We start from the raw sequence: 13,382 nt of genomic DNA, 5'->3' as shown, positions 1-13,382 counted from the left end.
CAGGCATGGGGAGAACGTACAAGCTTCTTACAAACAGCAGGGGAAATTGAACCCCGATCTTACAGTCAGTGCAGTAAAGCATTAAGCCAACTACCACCCTAATGTGCCGCCCGAAGTGACCAGTCAAATCCAAACAGCCGTTAGATTAGATTACCTTAATCAGTAACAAAACCTGCAGCGAAGGTAAACTCGTCAATGGGCCTGCTAAAGTTTTGTGTCAATATTATAACATTCTACAACTGGATTAAGTGGTTACTACTGACAGAGTAAACCAGACGTCAGGTCCTTAAAGTTCCCATTATAATCCACTCATGACAGGCCAACTTATGAAATCAGAGCGCCACAGTAGTGTAGTGGTTAGTGCTCACTATTACAGCTTGGGCCGCCAGAGTTCGGAGTTCAGTTCTGACGTTTTCTGTAAGAAAGCTTGTATTATATTAATTGTTAGTTATATCAATCAGTCATAGTAAATGTCCTGTGATTAAGCTAGGGTAAAATAGGGGGGGGGGGGGGTTGTTGAGTGGCGCAGTTTGGAAGGCCAGAAGGGCCTGTACTGCGCTCTTTCTCTAAATAAATAAAAGTTTCATAATGTTATGTGAGGACGTGGATAACGCGGTGCACATTTCCAGCATGTCACACTGATCAATAATGGATGGAAAGCCAAGGTCAGCTGTACAGTGACTCGCCGTTTGCTCCAATCACACTAAAGCTGGATTGTGTATCAGATCACGATGTCAACTTCACTGCCATGTATCTCAGCTTCTGGGTGTCAATTTCATCTAACATTTACCATATCAATTAAATGACTGGAGGTGCCTGTTGAGTCTTCTGTGGTGTCCCGTTAATAGCATCATCACCAGTTCCACATGGATTTACCTCCACCCTTCCATAAAAACCAGCAAAAGCTCCAAAGATCTCGTCCCTGGGATAGGAAGGGTACACCAAGAAGATGGGCTACATCTGGACAACCTGAAAAATTGGACTGGGACTGAGGACTCTGGTGAGCCACAGTCTGCGGCCTATACCTCAGCAGGGGTGATAAGGGTTAAGTATGCAACTCCATAATATAAATGAAAGTTTTGACAACTGTAATTTCAGCATTGCACCAGCCTGGTCATCTAAATATGATTCTACAGCACTATCGCACAGCACTGGAACATTACAGCAAAATATAGGCCCTTCAGCCCAAAATGTTGTGCCAGCCTTTTAGTCTACTCTAAGATCAATCTAATACTTCCCTTCCATGTAGCCCTCCACCCGCCTATCTACAAGTCTCTTAAATGTTCTTAATGTATATGCCACCACCCCCACTCTCTCTATAAGAAACCCATCTTTAACATTCCTTCCTACACTTTCCTTCAATCTTAAAATCATGCCCTCTAGTATTAGCCATTTCCACCCTGGGGAAAAATGTCCATCCTGTCATCTTCTTCTTAAAACCATTACTTCTACTGGGACATAGGCCACTGACAGCAGCTCGCCAGAGTCTGTCCTAGGCCAATAGAAGGTTGTGGCTTCCACTTCACCACATGACCTCCTATGTCTCCTAGGTGATGACCTTTCCTCTACAAGGGCTGAGGTCTTTGGAGCTTCTGTTGGTGTTTCTGTAGCTGTGTTTTTTTTTACGGAATGGGTTTGCTAGCTCCACACCCAACCCCCCTTATGTCGCAACCTGGCTTGGGACCATTCATGGTGGAGTTCATTCAGGCAATGCCTCTTTTCAAATCACCTCCTGTCCTGCTTCACTCCTAAGAGAAAAGCCCTAGCTCACTCAACCTTTCAGACAGACAGACATACTTTATTGATCCCAAGGGAAATTGGGTTTCATTACAGCTGCACCAACCAAGAATAGTGAAGAAATATAGCAATATAAAACCATAAATAATTAAATAAAAATAAGTTAATCATGCCAAGTGGAAATATGTCCAGGACCAGCCTATTGGCTCAGGGTGTCTGACCCTTAGAGGGAGGAGTCGTAAAGTTTGAAGGCCACAGGCAGGAATGACTTCCTATGATGCTCAGTGTTACATCTCGGTGGACTCCTTATAAGATACACTTCCTAATCCAGACAGCATCCTGGTCTACAACCCTATCTAAAGCTTCCACATCCTTCCAATAATGAGGCAATGAGAGCTGAACACAATATTTTTAGTGTGGTCTAACGGGAGTTTTATAGAGCTGCAATATTACCTCGTGGCTCTCCCCGACTAATGAAGGCCAACACCCCATACGCCTTCTTAACCACTCTATCAACTTGTGGGAATTTCAGGAATCACTTCCAAAGCGTATCATTTCACACTTTTCCCAGTTGAACTCCCAGCACATCAATGAGGGGCATCGGCCCATCATCACTCTTAGGAAAGGCAAATGTACTCCAGAGATAGTGTCTGTGGGGTATCTGAGGTATCCCAGCTCTTCCTCTGTCATTCTTCTCATTCTCTTCACACCACATTCTCCCAAATTTCATCTGCTTTCTAAAACTCTTCCTCATTCTTTCCTTTCTCTGCACTTTTTCCTCACCCCTTCCTAATGCCCCTTGCCATCACTTCCTCCCTGTTAAAATCCCTTCCTCAGTCTCTCCTTCCACTAGCGTGCGCACACACACACACACACACACACACACACACGCACGCACGCACACACAGTGTCTCTCCCTCTCCCTGCCACACCATCACATTTACTCTAATTGGTTTTATCCAGTTTAAACCTGAGTTCCACGGTAGCGTAGCGGTTAGCATAATGCTATTACAGCCTGGGCTGTCGGAGTTTGGAGTTCAATTCTGACATCATCTGTAAGGATTCCTTACATTTCCCCCTTGGAATGCATGGGTTTTCTCCAGGTGCTCTAGTTTCTTCCCACATTCCAAGGACATATGGGTTAATAGGTTGTTTGGTCATGGTCAATTGTCCCATGATTAGGCTAGGGTTAAATTGGGGGTTGCTAGCTCAAAGGGCCTGAAGTGTCTACTCTGCACTGTACCTCAATAAAGAAATAAATGATCCTAAAATGATCAAGGAAAGGCTAGTGGCCTCAGTTTTCTCTGGCTAACATTTCACACTCAATCCACAAACACGTGAGTGGTAGGATCGCAGGGACAATCCCACCATAAACCTCCCAATGCTGCCAATCATCCCAGATGTCCCACCCAGAAGTGTTCCTGTAGCAGTAATCTTTTCTTTTACTAACCTGCAGATATTGTGTTTTCAATGATCGATAATCTTTAGAAATCAGACCTGGTGGAAAATACAAATACACAAGACAGTGATCAGAGCAGAACTGACAATACTGAAATCCTTACTCTGTATGGTAACACTTAGCAAACCTCTGCAGTGAACTGATAATACTTGAAAGAAAAACTAATCTGACAAGATCCACGTCTGTAATCACAGAGAATTTAAAGGTTGTGTTCAGTATTCTAAAGGAAAAGGGAGAAACTGGCTGTAGATATAGCCTCAAGATCAGAGATTTTCTTCTCCTAGATGAGCTGACCACCACAGCTGACAAGGCCGATCTGCCCAGAACGACTGGTTTTAAAGTGCCAGTAACCCACCTTTGCCCCCTTCTCCTGTCAGTAGAAACTGTTCCACTGGGCTTAGTAACTAATAAACATGGGAAGGTCAGGAGCTAGACTTGGCTGTCAGAGGCTATTTGAGATTCACGCCATTGAGGGCATTTAATAATTTAATAGTCAGTGGGAGCTTGTCCCCACTATAACCCCCCCCCCCCCCCACCTCCACAGCTATGACAGCCTTAGGAACCATATGCACTTTACCGCATTGCATCCCCACTCATGGAATGATTTACGAAGGTTTCTGACTCACCACTTTCTGTTAGTGAAAGCAGACACATCAGCCGAAGACTCTCAAGGGGAGAAATCTGAAAAATCAAGTCAGGAGAGAGTAGAAACAAATGGGCTGTTTATGGGAAATATTAGCACACAGGCTTTACGATGCAAAATGCCTGCAGTGGAAGTCTGTCATTCTCTGCTAGAGGGTTTCCTTTTCTCTAACATCCAGACAAAGGTGTATTTGCTGAAGTCCCTCTGATGTGAGATCTTTTCAGTCACTATTTAAGAGACATTTGAACAGACACTTACGAGCATGGACCTAACACAAGTAACTGAGAATGGTGTTGATGGCCACAAAGATCAGCATGGATGTGATCGCTCGAATGGCTCTCTCTGCACTGTATTTCTCTATTGGCTGATAAAAATTACAGCCTGACTTTAGTCTCTTCTTATGCGCAGGAGGACACTGACCAGCAGGAATGGGAACCCAATCTTATTTTCCTCATTATTATAAGCCAATTCTGTTGGTACTTGGGCAGTAACAACGGAGTACAAGACTCCAGCCCACACCTAATACACCAGCAGTGAATCAATGATCTACATCTTCAAGAGGTGGTACTTCAAGGAAGTGGCATCTATCATTGAGGACCTTCACCATCCAGGACGTACTCTTCTCTTTGCTACCATAAAGGAACAGGGACAGGAGGCTGAAGATACACATTCAATGTTTTAGGAACAGCTTCTTCCATCAGATTTCTGAATACTCCATGAACACTACCTCACTCTTTGTTCTATTTTTACGTGACTTGTTTATTTTTTTAGTATATTTCTTAGTGCAACTTGTAATTTTTTGAACATATTGCACTGTCCTTCTGCCACAAAATAACAAATTTCACAACATATGTCAGTGCCAATAAACCCAATTCTGATCTTATTCACCAAACTGCTAAAGTCTTAGCAAACCTTCAAAAGATAAGTCTTAACTGAAATGACAATAACTAATAGTCCCTAAATTAGTCCATATGATTATTTAAGTAAGGCGATTTTCTCTCTCTTGGTAGGTTAAGAATTTCCAGAACGGTTTTTCCTCCAAAAGGCATATTTTTAAGGCAGGGATTGATAAATTCTTGACAAGACAAGCAAGCAGACTCATGAAAGAGGGTAGATGGGAATACAGAGCGCAGGTTACAACTCATCAGCTATGCTCTCGTGAAAAAACTAATTAAGCTTCAGAGAATGAGATACCTACTCTTAACTGAGTCTTTACCATCAGGGTATATCTGAGGCAGTTTAGATTTACCTCAGCCCAATTGTGAAACAACATGCCCAGTACTAGTTTCTGCTTAATCTGATGTCTTTTCCAATTTATTTATGGCTGTAACAGAAAACTTCCTACTAATCAAGCATACTTCCCGATCTGTTTTATCAGCGTAACTCAATCCAGTATTCCTTCTGAACTTCCAAGTGATTGAAACAGAACGGTTCGAGTCGCAGCGGTGCCTAGCCTGGCTGCGACTCAGTAGTTCCTGAGCTGTGCAACAGGCAGACCTCAGCTGCTGAACTGCTACTTGCCTACACTGTGTGCTGAAGTCATCCCAAATCACATACACTGGGTACACGTACCTGCCTGTTAATGTGCTCTTCAATGCAGCTGGTGCTCTCTCTGATCCCGAATCCTTCCAACAGTGCTGAGGAGGAGAAGTTAGTCAATAAACTGAGTACTAATGGCAAACAAACAACATTTGATAAGTGAATAAAACTCAAATTAGCCTTTGGAACATGTGTTCAGATATGATTTCCAAGCAATACAACATGACCAAAAACATTAACTTTTTCTTCATCTTTGTGGTCTGGGTATTACTGACAAAGTCCGAATTTATTGCCCCATCCCTCTGAAATGAGACACCCCTGACAATAAATGCTGATAGTCTTGGGCAGAAAACATTCAGAGCAGCATGCACAAAATGCTGGAGGAAATCAGCAAGTCAGGCAGACTCCATGGAGAGGAATAAACCATTGACATTTCTGGCCAAGACCATTTATCAGGATTTACCTATCCTGATGAAGGGGCTTGGCCCACAATGTTGACAGTCATGTTGAAGGGTCTGGGCCCAAAAAGTTGACTGTTTATTCCCCTCCATGGATTCTGCCTGACTTGCCAAGTTCCTTCACCATTTTGAGCGTGCTGCTCAAGATCTCCAGCATCTGCAGAATATCTTGTGCTTTTGAGAAAACAGTTATCACTGTAAAGTTTCTTTCATACATCTGTAAATTCTGATACAAACAAGTTCTTGTAGATTCTTTCCAAATCCAAATTTTTCCCTTTGCAATCAGGTTTTCACGAAGTGCTTCAGTAGAGTGACCTCTTCTGGAAGTTGTGCAGATACTGCACCACCTCCTTAAGCCCATTCTTCCCAGGAAGCTCCAACTGCGGAAGCTCTCAGCTTCTGGTCCCACAGAGGGATCCTGGGGTCCACGTCCACAGATCCCTCAAAGTTGCAGCACAAGTTGATAGAGTTGTTAAGAAAGGGTATGGCATGTTGATCTTCATTAGTTGGAGGATTAAATTCAAGACTCACGAAGTAATGTTGCAGTTCTATAAAACCCTGGGTAGACCACGCACGGAGTATTATTTTCTGTTCTGGTCATTTCATTATAGGAAGGATATGGAAGCTTCAGAGAGAGTGCAGAGGAAGTTTACCAAGATGCTTCCAGGATTAGAGAGAATGTCTATGAGGATAGCTTGAGTGAACTAGGGCTTTTCTCTCTGGGACAAAGAAAATGAGTGGTGGCTTGTTAGAGGTGTACAAGACAAGAGGTGTGGAAAGAGTAGATAGCCAAAGACTTTTCCCAAAGCTAATATTTTTAAGGTGATGTGAGGAAAGTATAGATGGGGATCTCAAAGGTAAGTTTTTTACTTTACACAGAGAATGGTGGATGTGTGGAATGCCCTGCCACAGGTTGTGGTCGAGGCAGTTACATTAGGGATATTTATGAAACCCTTAGATAAGCACATGGATGAATGAAAAATGGAGGGCTATATAGAAGGGAAGGGTTAAAGTGATCTGAAAGGGTCAGCACAACATTGTGGACCGAAGACCTAGACTGCACTGTACTGTTCTATGTTTTTATAGCTACAGGCTTTCTAAGTCCCAGCTTGGAGTCAGTTGTCACTGTTTCTTCACCAACCCAACTTCCCTCCCACTGTGCATCACCCTTCTGGACCCTGGGCCTTCAAAAGGATTGGCCGCAATAAACACGAAGCTCCTCTCTTTCAATTGTACCGTGCTCAGACTTCAGCAACTCCTGAAAGTCCTGCTTTGTTTTCTTCTTCATGATCGACTCACAGGCTCCAATATCTGAGAGGGAAAGGAACAAGGGGTTTTAAACAGCAGAGTTTATTAACACTTTAATTATAAACCAAACCCAGTTGGTTTTTTCTTAGGGGATACTGGAAAGGTTCAAAGTTCAAAGTAAATTTATTATTAAAGTTGTTATTATAAATTTATTATTATATGTTACCCTATACTACCTTGAAATTAATTTTCTTGCAGGCATACATAGAAAATAAACAATAGAATTTTACAGAAACTATACACAGACTGACAAACAAATGTACAAAAGGAGACGAACAGTAAAAATGAAAATAATACTGAACATGAATTGTAAAGGGTCGTTGAAAGTGAGCCTGTTGGTCTTAAAAGTAGTTCAGAATGGAGCCTGATGGTTGTAAGGTAACAACTGCTTCTGAACCTTGTGGCACAGGATCGAAGGCTTCAGTACCTCCTGCCCAGTGAGAAGAGAGCCTGGCCTAGGGTCTTTGATGATGGATGCTGTTTTCTTTGTGGCAGCTCTCAATGTTAATGTGCTCAGTGCTGGGGAGGGCTTTGCCAGGGATGGATTAGACTGTGTCCACCACTTTCTGCAGCTTTTTCCATTCCTGGGCATCAGTGTTTCCATAAGAGGCTGTGATGCTTTGCATCTATAAAAGGAGAAGGGGGAAGGACGGAATGTATTAAGAGACAGAAGGTGAAGACTGAGTAATTCCACTATCAATGAGCCTTGGTAATTACACCACTGATTGTGGAGGAGCAGTGTTTTTTTTTCCATGAATGGTGCTGGTCCCAGAAACCTTTTTTTTGCCAGCACCTTCAATTAATTCACCGTATCTTCTTGACCATACTCCTGAAACTCACTAGATCAACTCTTGCATCCATTTCTACCCTCTGTTCTGGCAACGTCTCCAAAAGCTGCGACCTTTTGGCCGGACAAGTCTGGGGCAATGAGCTGAATGTTTGTTTCTAAATTTATCACATTTTCAAATCTCGGCGAGAAAGAAACTGAATCTTTTATTTACACCTGTTGTTGGCTGTACAGTGTTTCGGAGAGATTCAAAATGAACAACTGGTTAGAAACAGCAGCTCAAAATAAAATGTGAAAGAATATGGAATGTAATATATGATGTGTGTGTTTTTCAAAGACAGTGGTGCCTAATCCAGGTGAGATTACCTGGCTATAATATTATCACCATAGACTAATGTTATAGTCTTTGCTCACTCAGCCCAAGGTTACACTTCTGACAATGAGATACTTTCTCAGTCAGTGTAGATCCTGACACGAGCAATTAACCACAAAATACAGTGCCCCTGTGTATCACAAGATGGCTGACCTTAGGTACTTACGAAGACTCAGTAATCGATGCTCCTGCTTCAAACTCTTCAGTTCTTGAGACACAAAGTCCTTCATTTGTTTAATGTCCATCCCTTGGCGTTTCTGTGTGGAACAACAAACCAAGCTCATTCACACCCTGACTATGCCCTCCTTTCCTTTTCCCAGATTTTCACTGTAACTTCTGAAGGGGCTTTTTCTTTCTTCATTCTCTCCCTGACCGCATGGTGCTCAAATATGTACAGCTTAGCAGGTTAATTGGTCAGATGAGTGTAATTGGGTGATGTGGGCTCATTGAGCCAGAAGAGCCTGTGACTGTGCTGCATCTCTAAATAAATACTGGCTGTGTCTTTCTCATTCATCCTAACAAGAGTCACTTGACAAGGAATCGTAAATTTCCACCCTCTGCTTAAGTTACTAAATGTTATCTCAGTGGAGGCCAAGAATCCCGCTGCCAGCTCTACTCCGCTCTGAATTTGGGAAGATGCTGGTAAAAGTTATTAACTTATCTTCAAAGAGGTATTAATGCAGACCTTCAGTGCATTTGTTTCAATAGGAACACCTTTAATTGCTAACAAAATACTGTTCATAAATGCAAAAGGTTCCTCCCACTCTCCTCCACTGATACTCACATCGTATTGCTTTTGGAGCCTTCTTGCTTTCTGACTCAAGAACCCAAACACGTTAGAGAAGTGTTCATTCCGAATCTCTTGGAAAACCTGGAAAACCAGCAACAAGTGTAAATAAAAGATTTAACTTCTTGCTGAGATTTGAAAATACGTGATAAAGTTTTAAAAAAAAGAAACACATTTCAATCGCCTAACAATCACAAGACCCAAACTTGTTCACTCAAAAGGTCTCAGTTTTTAGGGACTCTGCCAAAGCAGAGGGTAGAAGTGGATACAAGAGATGATCTAGCATGTTTCAGGAGAAGGAACAAGATGTGCTGAATGAAAAAATTAAAGGTGTTGGCCCAAAAAAGGTTCTTGGGAACAGTATAATTCTTGAGAAAACACAATCCTCATTGTAACATCTATCCATGGCATTCCCCTTAACTTCTCTTGCACACTTAGTGATTACTCCTTTAGGACTGGTTTAATATCAATTTTAACCAACATAACTAGAGGTAAGCAGACATCAGCTCTGCTCAGTTTTGTCAAAATATAACTTCTGCAGGGCAAAACCCTAAACTGTAACTTGACCAGCCCAAAACATTAAACTCAAGTTTAAAAAAAGCAAAAATAAAAATGTGACATTGAGTGGTTAAAAGTAATCCTAGTGTCTGGAGCAGTCCAGAGTCCAGATGAAGGATCTGAGTAATCCAGAGCAATACACACAAAATGCTGGAGGAAATCAGCAGGTCAGGCAGCATCTATGGAAATGAATAGGCAATCGATGTTTCAGGCTGAGACCCTTCATCAGGACTGGAAAGGAAAGGGGAAAAGCAAGAATGGTGTGGGGGGGGGGGGGGAGGGTGCTGGAGTACAAGCTAGAAGATGATTGGTGAAGCCAGGTGGTGGAATGAAGTGAGATCTCCTGCACATATGTTGCCTGATCTGCTGAGTTTGTGCAGCACCTTGTTTTTTTTGTTCTATCTTCTAGAGCTACCGGGGAGTATTCCATGAAATGCCAAAAGTTACTGATACCGAAGAATCAGAACTTTCTCAGTGATGTGACACCTCTAATAGCATTCCTTCCTGAACATCGGCACTGACAGAACTTAATCAAACAAGCAATAAATCAGAATAAGACAGAGTTGCCAGGTTGTATTTTGGACATTTCTCTGGTGAAAGGAAACACGAGGAAGGGTGACAAATCCAACAGTTTCAGTGGTATTAGATTTGTACTGTATCAGATCAATTGCGGGAAAGTGGCGAGTGTGCATGTGGCCAATTAATTGTATGGTGAATCAACAGGGTCGCCTATGTGCAGGAAGCACTCTCTTTTGGGCATGGGCTGAATACGCATCAACTTGAAACATCCACTCCAAGTCGGCAGGCCTGGTTTGTAGCTCCCACACTGTAAGCTGCCCAGCATGTACCGTTACTAACATGATTATACTCAATTTAGTTCTTACTCCTTGCATACAAAAACAGGACTATTTTTCAGTCAGGTGTAGAGGTTAAACAGCTATTACTTCTCCATCAAATACTTAGTTTGTAATGCAGTTTGAAGTGATTGTATTAGCTTCATGACCATTTAAAGGTTTCTCTCACCTTATCCTGAGAGTTCAGTAACAGTTTCACACTTTTATCTGAAGATGTTACGTCAGAGCCAAAGTCCACACTCCCTGAAATTCATCAAAGATTCCAGTTCATTTGTTAGAGAAGGCAGATTTGCTTTCTAGACCTGTAGTTTAAGACACTGTGAGACAGCATGGTGAAAAGTGGGACTCCTCATGTTCCTATCCAGTCTGAGAGTCTACCAACACGACAATCTGAAATTAATTCCATTCATTCACCTGGCATTCTACCTATGTCTGTCCAGGGAAACACTGACCTAGGCCATGATACAACTCTCTGTTCATCCATATCACTGTCTTCATTTGTGAGTGTCAGAACAGCAAAGTTTAATACCCCATTCCGCAACACCAGTTCAGTGGGTAGCATTCAAAAACAACTTTCAGTCAAAGATGTTGGATATAGTGATTTGCATTTGGAAGTTCTTCAGAAGGCATGAATGAGGCATAAAGTGGCTGGTTACAGCACGTTATTAAGTGTTACAAGAGCAAAGAACGAACAAAGACAAAAACAAAGAAAAAGCAGTCGTGGTTATCTCATACTCTGAGTAGAGATAACCAGATTCCAGTGACAACAATTAACCTAAAAAATAAGTTGTGAGACACCTGCAACAAAAAAACTGAGAAGCTTCTAAAAAAAATACAGAATCTGCTAGACCACAATTACTGGAAAATTTACTTAACAATTACACATAAATAGGTGATTATACAAAAAAACTATAAGCAAGCATACGGAAGTTAAATTACAAGAATGATTACAATTCCACACCCTAATCTAACAGAGATGGTTTGACTTCTGAGGCATCATCTTTTGGGCTCAATCTTAAACTGAGGCCCAACCTGCCCACTCAACCATAATATTCTGACTCATTTTAATTCTCCACCTAACATCACTAAATCTTATTATTTGCTCATAATTTAACTGAAAAAAAGACATGATTGTCCGTATGCCTAATGGCCCAGTCCTACACCACCCTGTGTGACAATGAGTCAAAACATCTGGGAAACATTTACAATTCCTGATGGGATATCTTCAACAATGGTGAAACTCAGAGGCAAACTGAAGTACATCACGTCTCTATGGCCATTTATCATCAGTTTCTTGGTCCTCTCCTGTCATGTACATGTACATTCAGTGACCACTTTATTAGGCTCCTCCTGTACCTAATAAAGTGGTCAATACAAGTATATTTGTGGTGTGCTGTACACCACTGTTGTAATGTGAGGTTATTTGGGTTACTGTCAGTTTGAGCCAGTCTAGCCATTCTCCTCTGACCTCTCTCACTAACAAGGAGTTTTCGCCCACACAACTGCCGCTCACTGGATGTTTTTTGTTTTGCACCATTCTCTGTAAATGCTAGAGACTACTGTGCATGCAAATTCCAGATGATCAGCAGTTTCTAAAATACTCAAACCACCCAGTCTGACACCAACAATCATTGCATGGCCAATTAGTCACTTAGGTCAAATTTCTTCCCCATTCTGACATTTGGTTTGAACAACAAGTGAACCCCTTGACCTTGTCCACATGCTTTTATGCATTGAGTTGCTGCCAAAGGATTGGCAGATTAGATATTTGCATTAATAGTGTACAGGTGTACCTAATAAAGTGGCAGCTGAGTCTATGTATTTCCATGTAATTTATCCAGTTGATGTCTTGGACTCTAAAAGGTGGCTGCACACCTTTCACAAGTATTAAGGTTCAGTCTCTAACACGTGGCCTACTCAATCCTTCTTTGCCCACCATTGTTCACTCTCAATTCCGCGAGGAAAGGGAACAGCCTTCCCATATGTCGCGAGCTCACAGCTGGCAATGGAACATAATACACAGTACAGGGGAAAGTCACCCACCGCATTTGATTCGGAATACATCATCCACAAGTCCCTCATACACAACTTGCGAACACATGGTGGTAACGTAATCCACATCTGCAGAGAAAGCACATGTGTCTGAATGTGAAACCTGACCAGGTAATAACGGGAAATGAAATTTCCAGACAATCTTATTTATCTATTGAGATACAGTATGAATTAGGCCCATTGGCCCTTTGAGCCTCACTGCTCAGCAATCCCCTGATTTAATTAATCTAAGCTAGTCACAGCACAATTTACAATGACCAATTAACTATGGGGAGAAACTGGAGCACCCGGAGGAAACCAAGCCATCGAGAGGAGAAACTACAAACTCCTACAGACTTGGCAGGGATTGAACCCAGGTCTTTGGTGTTGCAATAGCATTAAGCTACCATGCTGTCACTGCTAATTCCATTATACTGGCAGTATGGTGGGTTTACTGACTAACATGGTAAGCAGTAATAAACAATCTGCTGGAGGAACCCAGTGGTTGAGCAGCATCTGTGGGGGAGGAAATGTCAATGTTTAAGGTCAAACTCTGCATCATATTTCATCATGAAACATCAACAATTCCCTTGCCACACACAGGTGGTGTTGCTCAACCTGCCAAGCTCCACCAGCAGCTTGTTGCTCCAGATTCCAGCATCTGCACTCACTTGTGAGGAGTGATCCCAAGACTACAGACACACGTGATTTTGTTCAGAAAGACAGTATGTAATATCACAACTGTCATTAGCATCCATGGGGGAAAATGGAAGCAGAAAACATCATCACCTGGCACTAGAGTGTCTGTGGCCAGATAGCCTATCCCGCTTCCATTTCTGATGCCCTTG

General features: G+C 42.2%; 1 protein-coding gene across 1 annotated transcript in view; it reads right to left on the bottom strand.

Moving 5' to 3' along the window:
- vps33b (VPS33B late endosome and lysosome associated) overlaps positions 1-13,382 on the bottom strand; it is a 53,282-nt gene that overhangs the window by 13,416 nt on the left and 26,484 nt on the right. Inside the window, exons 10-17 of the mRNA XM_059945927.1 lie at positions 12,547-12,624; positions 10,673-10,746; positions 9,089-9,175; positions 8,471-8,561; positions 7,073-7,147; positions 5,412-5,476; positions 3,823-3,877; positions 3,188-3,234 (exon numbers count right to left, since the gene is read on the bottom strand). Of these exons, the coding sequence (XP_059801910.1) occupies positions 3,188-3,234; positions 3,823-3,877; positions 5,412-5,476; positions 7,073-7,147; positions 8,471-8,561; positions 9,089-9,175; positions 10,673-10,746; positions 12,547-12,624 (572 nt within the window). The remainder of the gene's footprint in view (positions 1-3,187; positions 3,235-3,822; positions 3,878-5,411; positions 5,477-7,072; positions 7,148-8,470; positions 8,562-9,088; positions 9,176-10,672; positions 10,747-12,546; positions 12,625-13,382) is intronic.

This window comes from Hypanus sabinus, chromosome 21, assembly GCF_030144855.1.
Source record: "Hypanus sabinus isolate sHypSab1 chromosome 21, sHypSab1.hap1, whole genome shotgun sequence".
NCBI classification, from domain to species: Eukaryota; Metazoa; Chordata; class Chondrichthyes; order Myliobatiformes; family Dasyatidae; genus Hypanus; species Hypanus sabinus.
Note: the sequence above shows the minus strand (reverse complement) of the source record. Positions and strands in the feature narration are given on the sequence as shown.